The sequence below is a fragment of the Monodon monoceros genome, unplaced genomic scaffold (genome assembly GCF_005190385.1).
Source record: "Monodon monoceros isolate NGI ecotype Baffin Bay Population unplaced genomic scaffold, NGI_Narwhal_1 Super_Scaffold_13, whole genome shotgun sequence".
NCBI classification, from domain to species: Eukaryota; Metazoa; Chordata; class Mammalia; order Artiodactyla; family Monodontidae; genus Monodon; species Monodon monoceros.
The window spans coordinates 50386799-50411327 of NW_021703769.1; the positions used below are offsets into that span (position 1 = coordinate 50386799).

Sequence of the window (24529 nt, forward strand, 5' to 3'; positions counted from 1 at the left end):
GCTGCAGAAAGTGAGTCCTGGCAAGGGGTGCAAGTAGGGCAGGCCGTGCTGGGCGGGCTGAGCCCCGTAGGGTCCCGGGAGGTGAGAAAACTTTGAGGGGAGATGCTGTGGACCATGTAAAGTCAGGGACCCGAGAGCAGTGGAGGCATAGAAAACAGTGCGGATGTGGGAGCATCTGCTAAAGACTAGCAGGAGAGGAGGCCTCGGAGCCAGGGTCAGGGGAATCGGGTGAGGGGCTGGGCTGCAGACGGGTCAACTGCTGGAAAGGCAGGACTGAGGCTCTGTGAAGCAGTTGGCGGAGGCCTGGAATCAGGGAGTGGTCCTCTGCACAGAGGGGCTGGGCAGGGAGCAAGGAGGACCCACACACAGAGGGACAGCCCCCGGGAAGTTCTGTCCGCTAACAGTCACCCCTCCTCCTCCACCTCCTTTCTCTAGACTCACAGAGCGTCCATACTGCACTGCTTGGGGAGAGTGCTGAGTCTTTTTGAGGTGAGTCCCCTCCACCATCCCACGGGGCCCTGCGTTGTTTGGCGTCCTGGCCCGGGTGAGCACGCAGGGCACAGCGGGTCTGCATTTTTGTGCTGCTCGCCTTTCTGGCAGCTTCAAGCACCAAGAATCAGGAACTGCGTGAAAGGCAGCAGAAGGGGGCTTCCGGGGTTCAAAGCCAAGATGAGCCCTGTCTGTGAGGCTGTGTGGAGCCAGGAAGAGTGTCTGAGCGGGACAGGACCCCGGGTCTTTTTGTTTCACGGCTCTGCTACTGGCGGCTCCCTCCCACTACTCACGCAGACCTCTCTACTTAGTGAGCCTTGTGATTCGGGAACCCCGTCTGCAGCAGTCTTGGGGGAGGTGGTGGCTCCTGGTGCTAGGTGCTCTGACAGCAGCAGGGAGGGACACTTAGTATGAGCAAGGAGCTGGAAGACCTTGGGAAATCCTCCCCCGTCACCGTCCGGGCAGTGCCCGGAGCCGAGTCCAGCACAAACCTCATGCAGGAGGAAGCAGGGCCTGAGGGCAGAACTCATGGGCTTGCCTTCACGAGTTGGTTGTCAAATCGTGTATCTTCAGAGAAGTTGTTTTTACTCTAATGTAGTTAACTCATTTTATTAAAGATGAGAACAGTATATGTGGTTACTTAGAGGTACTTATTCTAGGATGAAGAGAAACAGAAGCAGGCCCGGGACCTGTTTGAAGAGTCTGCTAATCAGGGGTGTTTGACCAGCTCGTACCTCCTCTGGGAAAGTGACAGAAAGATGGATGTGAGTGGGCCTAGGTCTGGGGAAAGAATGGATTATGTTGGCCAAAGGCACAATCTCCAGAGTAGCCCTTGGACAAGGTTCTGCCACCGCAGCTGGGGTCGCTGCTGGTCATGGGGCTGCTTTCAGCACTGCCCCTGAAACAACCACCACCATTTGGGGGATAAAGGGCTGGGAAGAAAGCACAGCTGGGGACCCTCTGGAGGTGTCAGGGGGAACATTTAAGAAGACTATGGGTTGGTTCTGAGTTTCTCCAGAGATATGGCCATGTAAGGGCATGGTGACTCTCCCATTGACAGATGTCAGATCCCGGACGATGCCTCCACAGCTTCCGGAAACTCAGGGACTTTGCTGCCAAAGGCTGCTGGGAAGCACAGGTGAGCTGGGAGCTGGCCTTTGTCCTGACACCTCCTCTCGTGGGGACCGTGGGGGCAACACTGCCAGGTTCCCACCCAGGACGAAGTAAGAGTGGCCCAGGGTTTGGAACTGAATCTAAGGGAGTTCAGCTCTAGGGTGTGCGGGGAGGAGAGCCCAGAAGCACTTTCCTCACCTCTGCCTGTTGCATCTAAGACAGCCAGCCACTTAATTTCTAAGTGCTGTGGACTACATCTGCATCAAAATTTATACAGCTCCCTAAAGTTGGCCTGTAGGGAAAGCATCTTGGCTACAGAACTTAGAGCTCCTTAGAGCAGATGGGTGTGTGGAATGCTGTCCTCTTCTCATTATCTGACCTGCTCACCAGGTTGTCCAGTGTTGGAACCAGGACATCAGGGGTCTGTAGTTGGCGTTCTCCAGACACTCTCCCTGTGCAGCTGTAAAGAAGTCATTATTTTAAGATAAATCAAAGAAAGTCCCCCTTTGCCAAGCTGGTAAACACTTGCTGTTGTCACCCCACCAAGTTGGGGGTTGAGAGTCATCTGCCCTTAAAAGCTAGGGAAGAAATCACAGAGGGATGGCCCGCCTGACACATCACAGGACGTTGTAATGTTTTTGTCCAAAAAGGCACTTAACAAGTTTACAAGAAATACAACAATGAACAATGTGGTTCTAGTTCAAGCTCAGGCTAATCAATAAGAATAGTAAGGCCCTCTAGAAGTTCACAGAGCCTCAGTGTACTCAAAAAAGAGGAAATAAATACAAGCAGTCAAAATACGGAGCAGGTTTGACCTCTCTGCTAGTCAAAAAGGCACACGTTTAAAGAGATCGTGGCTGATCACACTAGCAAATCATATACACGTAGTCTTTGTGTTTTTGAGTGGATAGCTAGGAACTTCTGAAAATACACTTCGGCTTTTTTTTATTGTTTTTTTTTTTTGGCTGTGTTGGGTCTTTGTTGCTGGGCACAGGCTTTCTCTAGTTGAGGCAAGTGGGGGCTACTCTTTGTTGCGGTGCGCGGGCTTCTCAGTGTCGTGGCTTCTCTTGTTGCAGAACACACGCTCTAGAGTGCAGGGTCAGTAGTTGTGGCACACAGGCTTAGTTGCTCCATGGCATGTGGGATCTTCCCAGGCCAGGGATCGAACCCGTTTCCCCTGCATTGGCAGGCGGATTCTTAACCACTGCACCATCAGGGAAGCCCTGAAAATATACATTTTTAATGATAGCAGTTTTTGCCGGCAAACGTGATAAAATAGTGTTCCTAAAAAAAAAAAAAAGTACAGGAAAGGGCTTCCCTGGTGGCGCAGTGGTTGAGAGTCCGCCTGCCGATGCAGGGGATGCGGGTTCGTGTCCTGGTCCGGGAAGATCCCACATGCTGCGGAGCGGCTGGGCCCGTGAGCCATGGCCGCTGAGCCTGCGCGTTCGGAGCCTGTGCTCCGCAACGGGAGAGGCCACAACAGTGAGAGGCCCGCGTACCGCAAAAAAAAAATATATATATAGTGTTCCTATTAGTGTGTGTGAAAATGCGCGCAGGAATTTCAGAAAGCCCCTGGGCACAGGTAGCGCCTGTGGGTCGACTGCGTGAGCAGAAGGTACACAAGACTGCACAAAGGTGACCCTCAATGTGACAAAACCAACAGAAACCCCCTCAAAGGAAGAACAAGGAAAACACGCTTACAGAAGTCTCCTATCGCAAAGAACCATGTTAATCGTTAGGCAGGCAAAGAAAAGGTAACATGTGTGTTCCGTGATCACAAATGCACATGCACACTGCTACAAGTGCATAGAAAACTCTGGAAGGAAATACGTAGAGATGGTCAACAGTAACCACTGAGGGCTTGGAGGGCCCCGGCGGGTCCTGAGCAAGGTGCTCGTGCATCTCATTCAATCCTCACAGCATCTGCCGAAGCAGCTGCTGTTGTGCCATTTGGTGAAAAGGGAAACTGAGGTGCAGTGAAGCCCCCAGTTCGCCTGTGGTCACACATAGACCCAGGTCTTAAAGCCGGGTCATTCGAGCCCCCAGCCAGCTCTCAGCCACTGTGCTACGTGGCCTCCCCCAGAGCATCAGCTTTCACTAGGGAGTGGTGAGCAGAAACAAACTTAATTTAAAAGAAAATGCTGGCAGAAGACTGGAATTGGCCATGGAGCTGTGCCGGGCAGGAAGTCAACTGATATCCCATTATGCACCTTTTGTACCTTTTAAAATGTTCTATCGTGATATATTATTTATTTCCAAAAGATTAAAATCTTGGCCCTCCTGGTTTCAGAAGGCTTAGAAGGTTTAAGTGGGCCAGTGTATGTACAGGCAGAATCCTCCTCGCGTTCAGAAGCAGGAACCTCAAAACCCCTTGCTCATTCCTCGAGTCTTTTCGTCCTCAGCTGTCTCTAGCCAAAGCCTGTGCACACGGAAACCAGCTCGGACTGGAAGCGAAAGCCTCCAACGAGATAGTCTGCCAGCTGTTCCAGGCCTCCCACGCTGTCAGTAAGCAGAGGGTCTTCTCTGTGCAGAAGGGACTCAATGACACAATGAGGTGAGGGGTCCGAGGCAGAGCGACAGCCGTCTCCGCATGACAGGGTCTGTCTGTTGTTTCAGCTGAGCCTCCTGTCACAGGGCCCCTGCGTCATCAACCCCACTGGGATCCACGTGTGTGTGTGTGTGTGTGTGTGTGTGTGTGTGTGTGTGTGTGTTTTCTAAAACCAGTTATGCCTAAGTTATCCAGGGCTTTGAAAAGAAAAATTTCCCACATAAATGTCTGCTCTCTCCAGTTTTCCTTTTTAAGCCTCAGACTATATTAAACCATACTAAACATCTTTCAAAAATGATGCCAAAAAAACACCTTTTCTTTCCAACCCATCATCACACGCATCAGTGTGCGGGAGTGTGGGGGGCAGCTCACAGGCAGCCATGTGCCTGCAGCCTCAGAAACCCCACAAACTGCCTCTTCCTGCAGGTCCAGTTTCCCTCGAGGTTTGGAGATAACACACTTTTACACTCAATCACAGATCTTGTTCAGAGAGAGTAAAATGAAAATGTGAATAATTTTTTAAGCTTACACCAGAGATTTCAAATACATTTTAGATTTATAATGGGCAGGCTCTGGCTGTACTGCAACGGACAAAGCCCAGCACCTGGTAAGCTCTCTTCCCTGGAGAGGCTCCGTCTTTACTCATAGCAGGGGGTGCAGTGTCCTTGGCTCCCACATTAAATGTCACCAAGCTGCTGTGATTTTGAGTCCTGTGCCTGTGCTGGGGGTGGTGCCCCCTGCCCCACGCCGTGCCCTCCCAGTCTGCCTTTCTTTTGGCGGCGGGAGCCAGGGACTGTTACTATTCCTTTTGTGTGCTGGGGATGGGGGTTAACATAAACTTAACCTTTCTTTTCTTTTCAAGAGCTAAAGTAGTTTTATTGCAATAATATCATTTCAATCCCCGAGTTGAGCATCTTTACATTTTCCTCTATGTAAAGCAACAGCTGACTTTTTCTTCCTTTTTTCTATTGAGTTATAATTGACATGTAACATTAGTTTCAGGTTTAACCATTTTAAAGTGTACAGTTCCGTTGGTCTGTTTTTATAAGTCAGATCATTGAGCTTGTCAAAGGTGTCTGCGTAGGAAGCTTCCTCTTCTGCCCCTAACCCTCAAACACCTGGCCTTGCATGTCTTCCTCCCCAGCCCGTTCCCCCTTCATCCCGCCTCCTTCCTCCCCTCCCCAACTCGGCCCCAGCACTCCCTCCTTCCCTCTGCCTATGAAAGATGCTCCTGTCCAGGCTGACACCTGGAGCAGTCCCTCCTGTCTGCCTAGAATCACTCACCACCACATTTCTTTTCTCTCTTGCTTCTCTTCTCCCCATCTCCTCTCCCTTGTGCAAAAAGGTGTTCACCATGCTTGGGCATCCTTGATGTTGCATGCAGTATCCGCTTGTGACGTCTGTGTCCCTGGCCCAGCTTTTAGCCCCGTCGAGGAGGGATCCTATGTCTGTTGGCTCTGCCGGCCCAAGTCCTCCATCATGGTTGCTGGGTGACTGAGAACTCCAGTACACAGGCTCAGGGAATCCTGCTTTAGATGCATTCCTGGCTCTTTGCTCCACTGCGGAGGGTTGTGATAAATGACCCCATGGGTGAGAGTTCCTCAGAGAGAAGACAGGTTTGCAGGATGATAAACTTTGACTTTTCTCCTGTCCTGTGACCTGTCCCAGGTCCACAGAGCAGAGCTGCTTTGCTCCTTTACAAGTAACGGTCCAGGCTTATCCAGTGCCTGGGGGTCCCGGGGTGGGGGAGGCAGAGTACACATATGTGCAGCCCACCTGCCTCCCAGGAACAAAGTCGGGAGTCATGGGGCCTCCCCCTTGGACAGGGTGTCTCAGCCTTGGACAGGTGCCTGGATAAGCCAGTGATGCCTAAAGTGATCGCTCACCCCTCAGGACAGATGGCCGGGCAGGAATGGGAGACGGGACACTCATGAAGGCTTGGCCTGGTTTTCAGGGATGGTGCTCTTCCCACAGGTACATTCTCATCGATTGGCTGGTAGAGGTCGCAACCATGAAGGACTTCTCGAGCCTGTGCCTTCACCTGACCGTGGAGTGCGTGGACCGGTACCTGCGGAGGCGGTTGGTGCCCCGGTACAGGCTCCAGCTGCTGGGCATCGCCTGCATGGTCATGTGCACCCGGTGAGAAGCCCCCCAGGCTGGGCCCGCAGACGGAACACAGCATGCTGGCGCTGCCCAGTTCACAGGCTGGCTTTTCAGTGGAACAAGCCTTCAGCACCCCACCTCCTTATGACAGGGATTTTCATTTTAGGGGGTGCCCACGCCGAGTGGTCCTACCCACACGGGGGTGGCAAGGCTGACCCTTGGTGTGTGGGCAGCCGCTCATCCCAACACGCGGCCTCAGGACCCAGAACGTGGCCTCTGTCGGGCAGGCTCAGGCTGGAACCCTCTTCCCCTGGCCCCTGAGGGCAACACAGCGATGAGGGAGGGTCACAGGCGGCTGCCCTTGCCAGTCCAGTTCTCAACTCTGCGTCCAGAGACCTGCGTTTCATCGGTGTCATGTGCCCCCCACCCCCAACTCCCCACAGACCCCCTCCAACCACATGGGCAGGATGAGTCCTCAGAGAGGCAGCCTACCCCTGCAGCAGCTCTGACTTTTCAAATCAGACCATTTTAAGTTTTACCTAAATCCACCTTTCCACCCAGTTTTGCCTTTGGACACAATGTGGATGGCAGTTCCCACCATACATTTTGCATTTTCTTGTTTTCCTAAAGCAGACTTCTCCTACGTGGTCTGCTATCTCCCCTGGGCAGTGCTTTCCAGACCAACATCATTATCTGTAAGGCTTTCGAGGGAGGAACAGGCTCATTGCACACAGTGGGGCAACTATGGAGAGACTGATTTGTCTTCTGCACGGTAACCCAGAGGCTTGTGTCACTGGGATGGTTTATCTGTTTCATGATGTCATGAAGGAGGCCCAGGTCCTGACTTGCTCTCTGCTACCTGCCATGACCCCTGAGGCCACCAGGTCCAACTTTGCAGTGAGCGGTCATGTGGCCATGACGGGAACTGGGAAGTGGGGTCTCTAGGTGGCTGTGGAAGCAGGGTCCGTGGGCTCAGGTCGGTGAGCAAATGCCACACGCTGTCTGGCACCTCTCATGTGTGCTCTCGGAACCCGGCGTTCCAGGTCTTGTCACCAGAGAGGGCTGAACAGATGGGTCCCCAGCCTCCCTGGATCCAAATGGCATAGTTATGTCCTTGCAATGAGAGACTGAGGTACCAGACCACAGGCTGCTGGCAATGAGATGATAATTGCTTTAAAAGATTTTTAGAAGCTGAGATGCCCCTACATCCACTCTCAAAGCAGCACCTGCCGCTGCTCAGAGCACAGGGCTTTCGCCCGCCCCACTCACATAACATCCCCCAGCACCTGCGGTCCCTACAACTCCTGTCCTCTCTCTTGGCCCAGGCAACAGCAAACGCGGGAGCTGCAGAGTCCCCATGACAGAGCAGCCAAGGGCCCGGTCCCAGTCCACCCTTGTGTGGGGAGGTGTCCTCGGCAGGCCGCTGGACTAGCGTGTTCCCTGATAGTTGGAACTGGTGGAGAGTAGAGAACAGCGTGACCACCTGCCTAAGGACAGTCCAGTTCCCATGGCCAGACCCCATGCTGGGTCCAGACCTTCAAACAACCTCTATCTCTGGTTCTGCTGGCTCATCTGCCTTCTGGGTTAAAGCTGTTTATACTCGCTCCATAGAAGCTGACACAAGGCAGGGTGAACCCTTATCCCTCAGGTCGTTAAGAGGATTGACCGATCACGTCATTCGTGGGTGCGTTTTGCAGAAACACCTGCATGCCTAGCAGTCCAGCAGCTCTCACTGCCACTGATCTGTGACACTAATCCCCCTTCCCTTCCAGCCCCCATGATAGGCTCATCTGACCTTTTCAGTTCCCCTCAGTGGCTAGGGGCAGCAGGGTCCACTCTTTGGACCCCCCCAACCCCATCACTGAAGCCTAAAGTGATCACCCCACTAAGGGGAGTGGGCTCAGTGCTCAGACCCTTTCTTAACACTCCAGGTTCATCAGCAAAGAGATCCTGACGATCCGGGAGGCTGTGTGGCTCACAGACAACACGTACAAATACGAGGACCTGGTGAGGATGATGGGAGAGATCATCTCTGCCTTGGAAGGGAAGATTCGAGTAAGTGACCACTTGCTTTTTCCTTTTGAATCAAAGTTGAGGTCACGTGAGGGCATGGAGGGGCAGAGGGTATCTGCATGGCTTTGAGCTTCCCTGCTCTGGGAAGCCCTCCTGGACCCAGAGGGCACGAGGCCACAGCTGTTTGGCGTGCACAGCAGTCGGGCCAGATGCTGGGCTGACCACGCCGAGGGTGGTGTTTCTAAGGTCCAGCCTCCCCACCGAGTGGGTGGAGGGGCCCTCTGTGTGCTGAGACCCCACGTCTGCCTCCCCGTTCCCTCTAGGTCCCCACTGTGGTCGATTACAAGGACGTCCTGCTGACGCTGGTCCCCATGGCGCCAAGAACCCAGCACCTGTGCAGCTTCCTCTGTGAGCTCTCCCTGCTGCACACCAGCCTGGCCGCCTATGCCCCGGCCCACCTGGCTGCAGCCGCCCTGCTCCTGGCGAGGCTGACACATGGGCAGAGTAAGGAGCTGGTCCTCCCCACCAGCCACTCAGAACATGGGCTGAGCCAGTGGTCCGGGGGATTCCTGGAGTCAGGAGCCAGTGCTCAAATTCAAGGGGGTTGGAGGGAGAAAAAGAAGTGTGTTCATCTCCTGGAGAAGGAAACACCAGAATGGACTAAAAGCCATTGTCTGGGGGTGAGGTTAGAGACAGTTCTAGCTTAATATTTCCCACATTGTCGACAATGAGCACGCATGCTCTGTACCTGGGGCCTTTTCAACCCTGAGCCCTAGGAAACTCCATCCCAGAACCATCAGGGCTGTGGGGCATGAGTGGGCATCAGAACGGCCCCACTATTCCTGCTTTCCTCCCCAGCACAGCCCTGGACCACTCGGTTATGGGACCTCACTGGGTTCTCCTGTGAAGACCTCATCCCCTGTGTCTTAAGCCTTCATCAAAAGTGGTAAGCGTGGGCTTCCCTGGTGGCACAGTGGTTGAAAGTCCGCCTGCCGATGCAGGGGACACGGGTTCGTGCCCTGGTCCGGGAAGATCCCACATGCCGCGGAGTGGCTGTGCCCGTGAGCCATGGCCGCTGAGCCTGCGTGTCCGGAGCCGCAATGGGAGAGGCCACAACAGTGAGAGGCCCGCGTACCGAAAAAAAAAAAAAAGTGGTAAACGTGTAAGGAAGCAATTCCCCCCACAACCCCCCGACTGTCCCCCCACACAGAGGGTGTGTCCTTAATACCACAAGTCCAGGGGGAATTTGCTCTCACGTGAGGGCTGTCAAGACACTCAGACCTTCCCCGCGTGAGCCGCGTATCTCAGGACTGACGTTTAGAAATTCCAGGGCCACGTTTCTTATTTCATACGTTTTTAACATTTGATGTGTGGGCAGCAGCTCCCCCCAACCCAAACCTAATTCCATGGGCTGTGGAACATAAGAAAAAATGAGACTGTCTCCCTGACCAGCGGTAATTTCAGTCTAGGACAGGTTGGCCTCCAGCTCTGGAGTTGGCAGACCGCAGCCCCGGGCACACACCTTGGCCCTTTCCCTCGCCTCCTGTCTCAGCTTGGCTGGAAGACTCGCTCCTCCCACTCCTCAGTCTCACATGCACTCCCCACCGCATGCATCTCTGCTAAAGCCCCCAGGGACCTCCTCCTTTCTCCGCCAGGCCACACTGCCTCAGAGTCCCCTTCCCCGACACGAGGGTCTGGGTAATTCTGCCTTTCTGCCTGTCCCCAGACGCTCCCTGGGAGACTTAACCACTTCCAGGGTTCAGAACACATCTAAAAGCCAACCTCTGACCCGAGCCACAGACCCCCCTGCCAGCTTGTCCACGCCAGGCCATTCCTCCTCATAGATTTCATTTGGTGCTTGGTGGACAAGGCCCCGGTCATCCTATCAGAGCCCTCAGGCCAGCCCATGTCTGCTTCTCTGTCCCTGCATCCCAGCGGCTCTCGGGGCCAATGCACTTTCTTCACCTGCTCATGGTCATTGCCCCAGCCGCCTCCTGGATTTCCACAGGGCAGCCTCTGAACACGACACTTCTGCTTACACCTTGGGGATGAGATCAGAACTTGGGCACGAGTCTAGAGATTCCTTTGACCAGCCCCTCTGGCCCATCTGCCACTTCTCCCCCTCACCGCTAACACGGGGAGCCTGTCAGCATTTCCTGGGGTAGTGTGTGCAGCCCGTTTCTCCTGCAGGGCCCAGACCTCGTCGCTGGTGGACGGGAGCATGGGTGACGGTGGCAGGTCAACACGTGTCTGCCCCCGAGGCTGCTCAGACCAGTGCAGGGTTGGTGCCTGACCAGGCTGCTAAAAGCTGCTGCTTGGCTGCCTTCCTACACCCATCCCCTGTCCCCCACCGAGTTGTTTTCTTTTTTTTTCCCAATCCAGATAAACTGGAAACATATTTATTTACCAACGAAACTTTTTGTTAAAGTGTACAATTCAACAGGCTCTTGGTATATTCAGAATTGTGCAGCCATCACCACAAACCACAATCTATTCGAGAACATCTTCCCCACCCTCAAAAGAAACCCCGCCCTTGCTACCTATTACCTTCATGTTTCCCCTCCCCACCAGCCCCCAGCAAACACTCATCTATTTCCTGGCTCTTTCTGTTCTGGATGTTTCACCAACATGGAATCGTACAACTTGGGGCCTTTTGTGACCAGCCTCTCACCTACATAATGTTTCCACTGTACAAATAGCCCACTGGATGGAGAGACCACATCTTGTTTATTCAGTCGTGCACTGATGGACATTTGGGGTTTTTCTACCTTCCAGCTGTTGCGAACAGTGCTGCTGTGAACATATGTGTCCAGGTTTCTGTGTGGATCTCTGTTCCCCTTTCTCCTGGGGATGCACCTGGGGGTCATAGGTGACTCGAGGAACCGCCAGACTGTGCACAGCAGTGCTGGGCTTCACTCCCATTGCTGGGCTGGTTTTGAAAATGTCTTGTCCTCTCTCACTTCAGTGAGTGGAGGCTAAAGATGGGAGCCTTTGGGGTGGAGGTGCCAGCACCGTCTGCCCCCCACTACCCCTCACGTGTCCCTCTGTCGGCAGCTTCCATGACGATGCCCCCAAGGACTACAGGCAGGTCTCTCTCACTGCCGTGAAGCAGCGATTCGAGGACAAGCGATATGAAGAGATCAGCCAGGAAGAGGTGCTGGTGGGTGCTAGGGAGCGGGGGGGTCCCCGCCTGCCCCTCGGGGCTTCGGCCCTCCCTCTGACCCCGGCTTCCCCTCAGGTGCTGAGCTACGGCCAGTTGTGTGCAACTCTAGGGGTGAAACAAGAGAGCCCAGAACCCGCGTCTTTCCTCAGCACAGGGGACATTCACACCTTCCTCAGCTCTCCCTCTGGAAGGAGAACCAAGCGGTGAGTGAGCCCTGCGGGCCAGGCCTGGGTTCCCTCGTGACCTGTGCAGCCATCGGGGCTCCTGAGGAGCAGCAGGGAGAGAGCAGATCCTCAGAAAACTGAAGCTGCGGTTGGTAGTCTCCACTGCCTACAGTACCGTCTCCTTTCCCCAGTGTGGCTCTCTGGCTCCAGCCTGGCTCCCTGTGAGGGATGGTGGTCTTGAGCACAGGTTGAGCCCGCTCAGGCTCTGGCCCTGCCCCACGCCCGGTGTGAGCCATACGGGACTGCTCTGCTCCACCACATTGTGGCACTCCCTGCACTCCAGCTGTGCCCTCATTGTGTGCATCCCTTTTATCCCCGTCTCTTCCATCTCAGTGTCCCAGCTGTACTGCCTGGAATAACCTCCCCCTCCACCTCACCCACCTAAAGAACTCCTATCCATCCTACAAAGTCCAGATGAGCAGGAACCTCGCCATGGTGCTGGCCCTGTCTCTGCGAATCTGCCCTGAGCTTCTGAGGGCAGTTCCTGGGTGGCTGTGTTGTCCCTGCTCACAGCACATGGGGGCAGGGGCAGGCAGGTGCCAAGAACCAGACTGGGCCTCCCAACACTGCTGCCTATGACACGGCTCCCGGCTCTCCCGCCGCACAGGAAACGGGAGAACAGCCTCCAGGAGGACAGGGGCAGCTTTGTCACCACGCCGACCGCAGAGCTGTCCAGCCAGGAGGAGACACTGCTGGGCAGCTTCCTGGACTGGAGCCTGGACTACTGCTCCGGCTACGAGGGCGACCAAGAGAGCGAGGGCGAGAAGGAGGGCGATGGTGAGTGCCAGGGCTGGAGACCACCCGGTGCTGCCCCAGAGGGGACAGCGGGCAGGAGGGCCCCCAGCCTGAGCTGCAGGAGAGTGTGTCCGGACACAGGTAGACATGAGAGAGCAGAGCCCCTGGAATACCAGCCCACAGGGAGGATAGGATGTGGGCCCAACCTGCGCCCAGCTCCAGCTGGACCTGTGCTGGTGGAAGGACCTCACCAGGTCAGGGACAGAGAAATAGACCTTTTAGAAGGTTGTGTGAGATGTGCCCCCTGCTGGGCTCTGTCCCTCAGGCACCCATCTAGGGCAGGCTGCAGGAGGCTCTGTCCCCGTGTCTCATCAGCCATCTGCACAGGAAGCCCAGTTTGACAGCTTCTGTTGATTTTCCAACTGCTATTTTTGTGTCCACTCAGGGGATTAACTAAATTATTAGATGGCCAGTTTGTTGTCACTTCCTACTGTCCCCTAAGTCACATTGGGTATTACCCCAAGTTTGAAAGGAGCCACTTCACCCCCAATTTCTTACGTAAAGGAAAGGGGGCTGCCCAGCGAGGTTCAGGATGTGCAGCCGAGAGCTGGACCCTGCGCTCCCCTGGGTCCTGACCGAGCATGGGGTCACCCTGATGCTCGGGCTATGGCGTGACCTCTCCCCCATCTCCCATAGTGACAGCTCCCAGCGGTGTCCTCGATGTCACTGTGGTCTACCTGAACCCGGAACAGCACTGCTGCCAGGAATCAAGCGATGAGGAGGCCTGCCCGGAGGAGGAGGGGCGTCAGGACACACAGGCGTCAGCACCAGGCAGCCAGACACCTTGGACCCCAGGGCTCGAGCGCCCTCTGTGCAGCAGGAGGGGGACAGGCAAGGACATAACGACCTCAGGGTACTCCTCTGTCAGCAGCACAAGTCCCACAAACTCCGCAGATGGCTTGGGGGGCCTTGCCCGATCTACCTCAGTACTGTCCCCGGGCAGCGACTTGAACATACAGCCTTGCCACCATCACACGAGGAAGTCGTGTGTACAGTGTCGTCCCCCAAGCCCCCCGGAGAGCTGTGCTCCCCAGCAACAGGTGAAGAGGAAAAACCTGTCCGCCCACAATGAGGAGGAGGAGGACATGAACTTGGGCTTTTTGAAGCTGTGAGTGTGTCAGTGCGTTTGCTGCAGTGAATGTTGGCTGAAGTGAATGTTTGCTGAGGCAGGGCTGCTGTTGCACTAGCAAGGGGGAGGGGGGCGCTGGAGATGGATCCCTGTAGACCCCTGGTGGCAGTCACACGGAATAGAAAGGAGAACTTGGGGCAGTAAGTTTCTTTCTCTAGGGGAGCCCATTGTGAGCCATCAGAATGTCTAAATCACAACAAAAACTCAGTTCCTTCTCTCTGGAAAGTTTAGCCTCAAAGCAATCATGCAATACTGTGTGAAGCCTATTTCTCTGTCCCCTCCCATGTTTGTCCTGCTTTCTCTGGGAAACTTAAGCCCACGTCCTGAACTTCCCAGCCCCACGGAGCCCCAGGCACCCTGGGAGCTGAGAGCTTTCACAGCTGAGAACATGTGTGACCCAGGTATCCTGGCACAGCTCACCCCCTCCCACATTTATCTGGTTCGGGGTTCCAGGGGGAGCCAATAGCTCTGAGCACACCATCCCTGCGCCCACATTGGCCTGCCCTGCCCCAGGCAGCCGTTCCTTTCCTCACTGGGTGGTGGGTCCTATCGTGAGGGAACTCTGCCCCGCGGATCGTTTCGGACTGCGTGTGAATACCGGGTGAGTGGGCCCTGACATTTTTGCAGGCCAGGGCCTTGATGTCTTGGTCACAGGCTCTCTTCCTCCCATATTCTCAGCTCATTTTAGGAATCTGCCCCTTCTCCTGTGATGGTTTGTCTGTGTCCCCAACAGATGATGTCCGTATGAACATCGGAATGTCTGGGCCATTTCTTTCCCTGTCTTTATTTCCATCCTCCATCCCTCTAAGATAAAAAACAAAAGAAAAATTAAAAATAGAAGGTATGAGGGCTTCCCTGGTGGCACAGTGGCTAAGAATCCACCTGCCAATGCAGGGGACACGGGTTCGAGCCCTGGTCCGGGAAGATCTCACATGCCGCAGAGCAACTAAGCCCGTGCACCGTAACTACTGAGCCTGCGCTCTAGAGCCCGCGAGTCACAACTACTGAAGCCTGCGCGCCTAGAGCCCGTGCTCCACAGCAAGAGAAGCCACCACATCAAGAAGCCCGCGCACCTCAAGGAAGAGTAGCCCCCGCTCGCCGCAACTAGAGAAAAGCCCGCGCACAGCAACGAAGACCCAGCACAGCCAAAAATAAATAATAAATAAAATAAATTTTTTAAAAAACATTAAATATATAAGGTATTAATTTTTTCTTAACTCTCAACATTATTTAGGTTCAACTAAAAAAAAGAAAATTCGGTTCAAACCCCTCAGTGCTATCCTGACACTGTATGCAAAACCAGTTTTCCCAGAGAGGTTAGCCAGAAAAAAAATTAAATGTCATTTGTAACATCTGAGGTGACCAAGATACAGAAGAGCAAGATTCAGAGGACCTGTTTGTTGGGTGAGGGTAGATCTGCTGTGAGTTCCTGAGAATAATGACCACAGGGACTTGGGATCTGACGAAGACTGACCCTGACCTCTCTCCCCTGCTGACACACTCACCCTGCTGATAGCTTTTTTTTTTTTTTTTTTTGGAAAAAGAAATGTTTTATTCCTCTTTGCGCAGAACAGTATATGAAGGTGGCTATCATCCTGACTCCGTACATCTCTTACACAAAAATGCCCCCTCCAGGATGCCCAGTTATCCGCCCACTTGGAGAACTGGCAGTTAGTGGGTGGGGGCAGGACGCTGTCTCAGGAAGGTTTCTTGTGACATTTTTGTGGGAAGTTTTGGGTCAAGGGGAGAGATGACCCAACAGTGGGTGTCCCATCCTCCGTCTTCCTGGGGAAAGCCAAATCCCAAAGGTCTTCTGAAGAAAGGCACCTCTCTCGGCGACCTAGGAAAGGGAGGCGCCCAGACCTACTGCCCGGATGTAAGGCTGAGGCAGAGGGAGGACAGGGTTAAGCAGCAGAGATCACAGACCCAAGGCAGAGGAGTGAGGTGCATGTGGGAGAGAGAAGGGGACTGAGAGAGCCCAGAGGCCCAAGTCATAAATTCCACCCTGTCCCCAGTTCTGAGCAGAAACTCTTCTTCCCAAGACTGGAATGGTGTTTTAGATCAGGGACTGGCTTTGCTCCAGGGCACACACAGGGCAAGCCAGGCAGAGCTCGCAGGGGTAGTGAAGGTGGAAAGTTAAGGTATCAGACGGAGAGACAGACACTCCCACACCGAACACTCACAGACCACAGCAGTTTTGAAGCTATCAGCCAGGATCAGGGTAAAAAATGCAGCTGTGTCTGAAATACAGAATTTTATAAGCCCTCTCCAATAAAATTTAAATCACTGCTCCTTCCACTCTGTCCCCTGACTATGAGCTGTTCCCAATCTTTTTTCCAAGGCTGGAGGCCTGGGCAGTAAAAAGGAATGGGAGAAAATACCGAGTCCAGCAAGCGGGGCTGTGGCTGAGACTTCATATGCCTCTCCCCACCCGCACTCCTTCTATAGAAAAGAATTCTCTCTCTCTCCCCTTGCTGAGCATATGGACTGTTGGGATGAAGGCCGGGTAAAGGCAAAGGGAGGAAAACACTCAGCACATTCTTTCTCCTGCTTTGATCTGAAGTGTAGCTGCAGCAAAGGGCACAGAAGCGGAGGAGAAAATATGGGGGATAGGAGAGCATGGGAGTATAATCCAGTCGAGCAAGGAAGAGGGTGCTTCCCCTGCCCTGTGTCTAAATCTGCTAAGAGCTTTACTCCCAGGACTGCAAAAAAGAGTGAGAAGGAACGGGAAGTGTATACGGGTTTGGAGGGGGCAACCACAGAAAGGATGGAGATTTAAGGATCCCTGTTATCCCCGAGATGACCCTGAGAGCATCAGTTGTGGGGCTGGATGAGAAGTTACAACAGACTTGTGGATTTTTTGAGGGAGTGAGGAGCCAGGAACAGTGGGGTCTTCACCAAAGGAGTGACCACTTGATCTGTTCTTTGGCTGACTGCAGCACCTGAGACACGGTCTGCTCCGTAAGGGGTACATCTTCTCCCCTTAATGCCACCCAGTGTACCACTTGCTGGGGATCGCTCTCCAGGATCACCCCTCCGTCTACGATTTCATCCACAGCCAAGAAGAGCCCCTCCATGTTCTCCAGCAGAGCTCGCTTTTCTACATTTTTCCTCAGCATCTGGCTCAAGGAGTCAAAGAGGCAATTCAGAACAGCCATGAGCATCAGCTCATTTTCACAGGAGCTGCCGATCACATAGAAATAGAGATCGATGCTGCTTTTGTATACCACTGTCAGGCCTTCCAAGAGGGCAATTTCACTGTCAGTCCGGTGGGTCTTGTTGAAAATGTTCTTCTCAAAGGCCTTTTGCTCCTTGATACTGGGGTAGGTGTCGTCATAGTACTTGGCAAAAAGTCGATCTCCATCATTGTCCAGAATCAGGATGGCTTTGACAGTATACAGGGAGGGTTCCAAAATCAGCGCCTCCATTTTGCCCCACAGCTGGTGCCGACGTGGAGCCCTGCTGATAGCTTTTGCTTCCTCTCGAAAATGTCAGAAAGAACCACTTAGCCAGGAGTGTCCCCCAAATGCTCTTGAACCAAAACGACAGCGACAGGGAGATGCTAACTCCGTGAGGCTTTTCTGGGTGTTGATTTCCCTGTAGGAGCTCTTTTTGCTACTGTAGTAGAATTCTGACCATCCTGGGTCAGGCATGGTTGAGTAAGGGAATCCCAGCATAGGGATTGCAGACCTCCCTGTTGACTGTGTGCCCCTAGGCATGTGTGAGCCTCAGTTTCATCTGTAAGATGGGGCAATAATACCTACCTCACAGGGGTGTTGTGAGGACTAAATGTGATGAGGGTAGTAGCAGCCATGTGATGTGCATGACTGAACTGCCTTCTCCCACTCCAGTGGGGACCTAGTACCACCTGACCGTGGGGTGGGGTGGGGTCTCCCTGCATCTTCTAAGCACTGACTGAAGCCCTCTTCCCTCCCCTCCTACCTCACAGAGAATCTCATTTTAGTCAGAATGCTGTCAGCCTCCCCACACTAGGCAAGAAAACAAGCCACTACCGATGGAGGGGCCCACCCTAAGGGCAGTCCCAGGGCTGCCTAGGTCCTCACCCCCTTCTCCTTCTCTGCCTGGCACCCTCAACTCCCCTCCTTTGTGTCTCTGTCCTCTGCTGCAGCACCTTCCTATCAGCACTGTGAAATGGACACCTCGCCAACTTGAAACAACCCCTCCCAGGTTTGTCACCCGTCCTGCTCTCCCCTGAGATTTCTTGGCCTCTGAGGGGTTGGCATTCATCTGTTTTTCCTGTTATCTCCAATTACAGTGGACCCTGCTGCCCGAACCACTCCTCCCAGCCAGCATCTGTCCCTACAATCCCTCCTCGCCAAGTGTCTCCTGATTCTTTGAAGGCCCCGTTCCCCCAACCCGCAGACATTCCCTCCTGGGATAGCCTCCTGTGGCTTCTGTGACACCAGGCTCTGCTGTCCCTCCACCTCTCTGGGCTCCAGCTCCCCCTCACCTGTCCCCATCCATGCACACCTGCCCCACCTTGGACCAGCTCGCCCAGGCCCATTGCTCCATGTGCCACATCCTTGGCTCCTGGGCTTCATCCGCCTCTGCCCAGGTGCCCACTGATGCCTCCCCTGGATGTCATCACCTCACCAACATATCCAAAAGTGGACACTCCCTCCTCCCTTGTCCCTGCTCCCAACACACATGTAATCCTCACTTCTATCGACTGCAGTAAATACCTACTGGGCCACTCCATGTGCCTTGCCCTGTGCTAGGGGGCCCGGGGTCAGCAAGGCAGCAGGGCCCTGCTTTAGAGCGCCTTCACTACAAAGACGAAGCCAACCGTTAAGCGATCACAGGTGCCACCATCTACCCGGTTATCCAACCCGGAAGCCTGCGCGTCACCCGAGGTCCTCACCCGTGTTCCCTCCGCTGCTCCCAGCCCGAGCTCAGAACCGGAATCATGGCTTGGACCCCGCGGGAAATGGGGGGCCTTGAGGCGGGATCGTCATCGGGTAGGGCGGGCCCTGAACTCTGGGCTCGGAATTGGGCAGTCCGGCCGGAAGGGGCGATCTTCTAGGCCGGAAGGGGCGGGATTTGGCGGCGGCGGCAGATCGCGAAGAATGGATACCACCGTCACGTTGCTTGCCGGCAGCTCGCGCCGGTGGGTCCCGCGCCGCTGGAGGGGCCGGGAGGCTGCGCGGCCCGAGGCTGGCCAGGGTACTGAGCCTCTGGTGCGTCCTTTCCAGGCTAGTGGCCGAGCTGCGTGACGCCCTGGACTCCTGCGCCGAGCGACAGCGGCAGCTGGAGCGGAGCCTGCGAGTCTCCCGGCGGCTGCTGCGTGCCTGGTACGCGGACCCCGGGACCACCCGGCTAGGCCTCCCTCGGGCCATCAGAACCCCACTTACCGACCCCGGGCCGGGCGCTCACTTCGGAGTTGCGGGTTGTCAGTGCTCCCCGCTTTTTGTGCAGGCTCTGAGACTGCGGGTCTGCCCCTAGGCCAGGCGGCCCTGGGAGCCTGTTGGGCCCTGGCCGTGCCACGGCTGCCTTGTGTCTTCACAGGGAACCAGCTGAGACCCTGGCTCCGGAGCCAACCCCAGGGCCAGAAACTAATGAAGAGGCCCCATCTGCAGGTAAACCTCAGCCATCTACCTTCTCCAGGTGCCGCCTCTGGCCTGTCTTCAGACATGAAGTGGTGAGGGACCGCTACATGACTCTTGGTTTTTGCAGCATGCATACCCAGCCCGCAAGACCTCAAGGAGCTGGAGCTTCTGACCCAGGCACTGGAGAAGGCTGTACGGGTGCGAAAAGGCATATCAAATGCTGGAGAAGGAAACAAGGCCCCCAGCCTGAAGTCTGGGTCCATTGCCACTTCCCCTGCCACCAGAGCCTCTGCCCCACCCAGCACCTCACACAGGGCTGGCAGCCGTGCATCAGAGACAAAACCTCCCAGGGGCATCCGCCAAACCAGGGTGCCTACCAAGGACCTCCCTGAGCGCAGGCTTCTGTCAGTGGGGGATCAGGCCTGTATGGGGCAAGGGGCTGGAGCCACCAAGCCTAAATCAGGCCTCAGGAACGAACAAATAGTCCTGTCGGCTGCTTCTCAGGCCCCAGAAGCTTTTACACTCAAGGATAAGGGGTAGGTTTCCCAGACCCTCACTAGAGGAACTACTGTCTCTACCTGATCAGATCCTGGGCAGCAGCAGGAGTCTGGGCTTGGGGTGACAGGGAGGGCAGGGCATTGAGCTGGATGTGGGCCAGGGGAACCCCAGGATGCCACCCCATGAGGGGTGGCAAGCCCAGAAGCTGGCAGAGTGGAAAAGCTGGCTGTGAAGGTGCCATGTTTGATGCACTGGGGCATGACCTGTGCCCTATCCACTTATCCACCCAGCCGCAGGGCTCCACATGAGCTCTCGAAGGCCTGGGCTCTGCTTTCTCTTTGCCAGGTGGTACCTGGACTGGGCTGGCTCCTGTGGTCACCCTGGAAGCCCTGTCTGAGGGGTGGGTGAGCTTCATCTCTCACTGGACTCTGAGTAGGGAGTGGGGCCTGCAGCCCCCAGAGTGAGACAGAGCTGCTCTGAGCACCGGCTTCCCTGACAGGATCCTGCTGCAGCTGCCTGAGGCCTTCAGGAAAGCGGCTTCCCGGAATTCCCGGTGAGGCTAAGTCTTGTGGCTGGGTGAAGGGGGAGGGGAGACCAGGGGAGTGTGGAGAGCAGGGAGGCTGAGGCTTCCCACTGGTAAGACTTCCCACGGGTCCCTTGGCTTTCTTTGCTGGGTGGCGACACTCCACATTAGGAGAGTCAGCCTCCGTAGGACGGCTGTAGTCACCTTAGACTCAGCCAGCAGCTTCTGAGGCCCCAAGGCACTTAGTGTCTCCAAGTCCCCATTTGTCTTCCTTGTGAAGATGACAATAATAGTACCAGCTTCTAGAGGTGTTGTAGGGGTTAAACGAGGTGGTGACTTTTCGGGTGTTTGTGCTGTGCCTGGTACAGAGCCAGCATCCAAAGCTCTTACCAGACATTTTGGTCACCAGTCACTGCTGGCTCCTCTCCCCCTTTTCCTTGAATTCTCTCCTAGCATTTCCCAGAGTGGGTCAGCTCTGTCCCCTTTTCATGGACAGTGTCCCCCTCAGTTTCCCAGGACACCCAAAGGCCCCTCCTGACATTCAGTAGAGCCAGACACCCCAGGCTGGGGCTGCTACCCTGGCCCTTGCCTACTTCTCATGGCCCAGCCCAGCTGGCTGTAGTAACCACGTTGCTTTCTGGTTTGTGGGCTGTGCATGTGTGTATCCCAGCCTGTGGGCCCAGCTCAGCTCTACACAGACCAGTGATTCTGTGGATGCTGCTACCACCGCCAAAACGCAGTTCCTCCAGAAAATGCAGACAACTGTATCCTTGCGGGGCTTGGGGGAGTGAGGGGTGGGGGGCAGAGGTTCTGTCTCTAACTGGTGAGTCTGAGGAGGAACAACTCCAGGAAGGGCCAGAGCTACTCCAGGACCCAGCCCTTGGGGAAAGCGGAGGGGCCTGACCACAGGGGACTTTCCATGATCCGCATGCAGTCAGGCTGGCCTGGCCCCAGGCTCAGTGCCACCGAGGTGGAGGCAGAGGTGCGGCACCTGCAGACGGCCTGCTTGCTGCTAAGACTTCGAATGGGGGAAGAGCTCACGGCAGGTTAGTGGGCCCTTAGTTGTGTCTCTGGTCAGGGTGGGGAAGGCTTCAGGACCGGCGTGGACCTGGCCTGCTCCCCCTGGCTCTCGTGTAGACCCCAAGGACTGGATGCAGGAGTACCGCTGCCTGCTCACCTTGGAGGAGCTGCAGGCCATCGTGGGGCAGTGTCTCCACGGGCTGCGGGAGCTATGCACAGGTGAGGCCTGCCCCGCCCGTGCTGAAGTCTGGGGTCAAAGTCCTCTAGCCACGGGGTGGTGTTGGCACTTTAACAGCAGCTTGGGAGCGGAGGCAGGCGGGCAGGACGGTCCTTCCCTGTGTCACCCCACTGCATTCTGAGTTCTCTGCAGTTGTGCTGTGGAGCTGGCCAGCACAGCACCCCTGCTCCAGTTTCTCTCCCAACACACAGACCCCACCACTCCTAGTAGCTTACTTATTTATCCAGTTATTGAAAAAGTGCCTTGTGACAATCAGAGAGGTACAGGCAGATGCCTGGTATTGCAAGAGTTAGTTGTTTATGGACAATAGGGCTTCATACAGGAGGCAAGGGGAGACTTTGCACCCCCTTAAAGGGGCCTGGGGAGGAGGTGCCTGGCTTGTGCCCTGTGAGGCCATATCCCCTGTCCTCGCAACAGTGGTGGAACAGCAGCTGGGGCCGTGGCCTGAGGGGAGGTTCCCCAGGGCCTCCTTGCCCTGTGGAGGAGGAGCAGACCCTATCTGGAGCCCCCAGTTGCTTCTCTACTCTAGTACCCAGGAGCTGCAGACCCTGGCGGCCCTCAGGCTGCGGGTGGCCATGCTGCACCAGCAGATCCACCTGGAAAAGGTACTTCTAGAGTAGGGAGTGGGTGACTGAGTGTCGGGGAGCCATGGGCCCTGGGGAGGACTCTAGGTCTGGAGCCTCATGAGGGCTTGGCCTCAAGAGCCTATCTGTGCTCCTCCCGCCAAGACCCTCCAGGGAAGGGTGGGAGCTGCTGGGCCTGTGCCCCTGTGAGGGTGCTGGAGCTTCTGGAGGAGGGATGGGCTGGGGAATGGTGCCTCAAAGCCAGCCCTGGTTTGAGCCCTCCTCTGGGGGCCCTGGGCCAGATGGGACAGGGCCCCCTTGAGACCTTGGTCCTGCACCACCCACCAGGTCCTGATGGCCGAACTCCTACCCCTGGTGTGCAAGCAGGAGCCGCTGGGGCCACCCTGGCTAGCGCTGTGCCGGGCTGTCCACAGCCTGCTCTGTGAGGGAGGCCAGCGCTTCCTCACCATCCTACGAGAAGATAAGCCTGCTGACTGAGCCCTTCCCATGGCCAGGCCCACCCCCAGTCCCCCAGAACCCTGCAGCAAAGGCAGGCTGGCTCTGCCTCTAGCCTGACTGTCGGTGAGAGCCCCCCTTCCCTAGGAGGAATCAAATGAATGGGCATTGAGGGGATTTTCACTGGTACAGTGAGCCAGGGGCCCAGAGATGCCTGTACCCCCTTAGGAAACCAGGTTTCCAAGGGGCGGGGACTGCCCCCTGGCTCTTTCTGAGGAATTTGGGGCCTTTCTAATGGCTGCTAAACCTGCTGGTCAGGGCTCAGCTTGGCTTGGCTTTCCACAGGCTCAGGAGACCTGAGACTGGTGGGGGCTTTTCTTAGCTACTTCTGTTTTCTCTTGCTGTACACCTAAAAGCTACTTGTGTGACATTAAAACTACTTGAGAAAGTTTATATATTTAAATCATACCAAGGTGCGACTTGGTGCATGTTTGTTTTCTTCTTTGTGTTTATTATATACCAAGAATATATCAAGTATATTTACCAAGAATAGGCATATCCCTTGTGTACTGAAGGGAGGGGGCAAAGCCACTCAAGGTGGGCTGCCCTGGGGACTTGCCTCATGCACTGGCCCTAGCATACCTGTAACCTCTCCCCACAAGTGCCTACATTTGTACCGGGCTTATCAAAAGACAAAAAAGCCACAAGCCAGTATTGCAGTGGACGGCCACTGTCTGCCCACAGCCATCTTTCCTGGCACCCATGCCCACCACCTGCTCCTGTGCCATTGCTGTGGCTGATGTGGGCCCCCCAGACTGAGTCCACCCCTCCCCTGCTCCACTGTCACTTCCAAGGCTCCTGCCTCCCCTGTTGAAGGAGCCACTGTTTCTTGGAAGGCAAGAAAGTGTAGAGGTCAAGGTCACAGCCTCTGGGTTTACAGGTCACACATCTTGGGTTTACATCATGACTTGTTTGCTGCTCTGGGACTTCCAGCAAGATTCTTGAAGACTCTGAGCCTCAGTTCCCAGTGTTGTCCCCACTGTCATACTGGGGTAGTGGTTATTACCACTGGGCTGAAGATGAATAAGATGGTGTTAGATGCTTCACAGCTCTGCACCCTGGTGAGGGCTTCGAGGCAGCAGTGTCCCTTTCATGAGCCTTTAGTGAGCACCTGTGTGGACCAGGCACAACCCTCAGAGCTAGGGCAGTAGCCCTTCATGTGGACAGAGATGTGTGAGACCAAATAACACCTGCTTCTGCCCTGAGAAGCCCAGGCCCAGGAGGCAGATGACTCCTGGAGAAGGCCAGGTTTTCTGCAAGCCTGATGAAGTGCTGCAGGTATGGGGGATGAACTGGGTGAAGTTGAAGCCGCCTCAGGGTAGCCCCACCCTGCAGGAGGCCCTACTTGTAAAGGGCCCCACAGTCCAACAGGCCAGAAACCTTGGACATGGAGTCCCAGGTCCTTGGGGCTGCTGGGGACCAGATGACAGACCAAAGTAGAAAATGAAAAATCAGGGCCCTCACTGCACTGAGGGGGCCTCCAGGGAGTGGAACTCCACAGCAGGAAACCCAGGGAAGGGGGAGAAAGGGAGGGAGCCTGGGGTACAACCACCTCCTGCTGCCACTCCACTGCTGCCTCCAGAGCTTATGTCCAGGTGCTGGGATCTGGAAGAACCCTTAATCTCCAGGGCAAATCCCACCACCCCCCTGTTACTGGCCACCCCAGAATCCGTAGCAGGTGGTCTTCACTGCATTTATTTCACCCACTGGTTCTCTTAGTTTATTGTGCACTTTATTGTCAGGGATGCTGTCCACCTGCATCTCTAGCTAAGCGCAGATGGGCACCCAGAGGTTGTTGACTCAATGACCCACCTGGCCAGTCCTGGGCACTGGTGGTGTCCTGCGGACCTCTGTGGGCACCTGGGTCTTCATGGGCAGGGAGGTGCCAGCAGATAACATGAGGGGAGAGATCTGGGTAGGTCCCAACACAAGGCACCCAAAGCAGAAAAGGGAGACCCCCTGCGAGTTAGCGCCCGCCCACCTCGATTCCACACCACGCCAGGAGGCTGCAGCGAAGAACAGTCCCC

The 24529-nt window shown here is 55.4% G+C and overlaps 2 protein-coding genes and 1 pseudogene across 6 annotated transcripts; 2 read left to right on the top strand and 1 right to left on the bottom strand.

Annotated features, from left to right (window-relative positions):
* Positions 1-4790: 4790 nt before the first annotated feature.
* CCNF (cyclin F) lies at positions 4791-14453 on the top strand. 3 transcript variants are annotated; one of them, XM_029221765.1, is made up of 8 exons: positions 4791-6289; positions 8185-8308; positions 8590-8770; positions 9125-9212; positions 11321-11426; positions 11505-11632; positions 12261-12430; positions 13085-14453. In XM_029221765.1, exons 1-8 carry the CDS (start codon positions 6063-6065, stop codon positions 13558-13560), a joined length of 1500 nt encoding a protein of 499 aa, XP_029077598.1. In that variant the 5' UTR covers positions 4791-6062; the 3' UTR covers positions 13561-14453. The 3 variants fall into 3 exon arrangements, with proteins under 3 accessions (XP_029077598.1, XP_029077599.1, XP_029077597.1); XM_029221766.1 differs by having other exon boundaries at positions 11321-11420; XM_029221764.1 differs by having other exon boundaries at positions 11321-11632.
* Positions 14454-15044: 591 nt separating this feature from the next.
* Positions 15045-18539, bottom strand: LOC114894753 (annotated as a pseudogene). The gene has a single exon (XR_003793301.1). The product of XR_003793301.1 is annotated as a coatomer subunit zeta-1 pseudogene (transcript).
* A 99-nt stretch (positions 18540-18638) lies between these two features.
* On the top strand, positions 18639-22607 carry TEDC2 (tubulin epsilon and delta complex 2). Of its 2 annotated transcripts, none has more exons than XM_029222193.1 (10): positions 18639-18705; positions 18791-18889; positions 19104-19174; positions 19272-19680; positions 20142-20195; positions 20836-20929; positions 21100-21211; positions 21303-21404; positions 21841-22028; positions 22335-22607. In XM_029222193.1, exons 1-10 carry the CDS (start codon positions 18665-18667, stop codon positions 22482-22484), a joined length of 1320 nt encoding a protein of 439 aa, XP_029078026.1. In that variant the 5' UTR covers positions 18639-18664; the 3' UTR covers positions 22485-22607. The 2 variants fall into 2 exon arrangements, with proteins under 2 accessions (XP_029078026.1, XP_029078027.1); XM_029222194.1 differs by having other exon boundaries at positions 21953-22028.
* The last annotated feature ends 1922 nt before the right edge of the window (positions 22608-24529 follow it).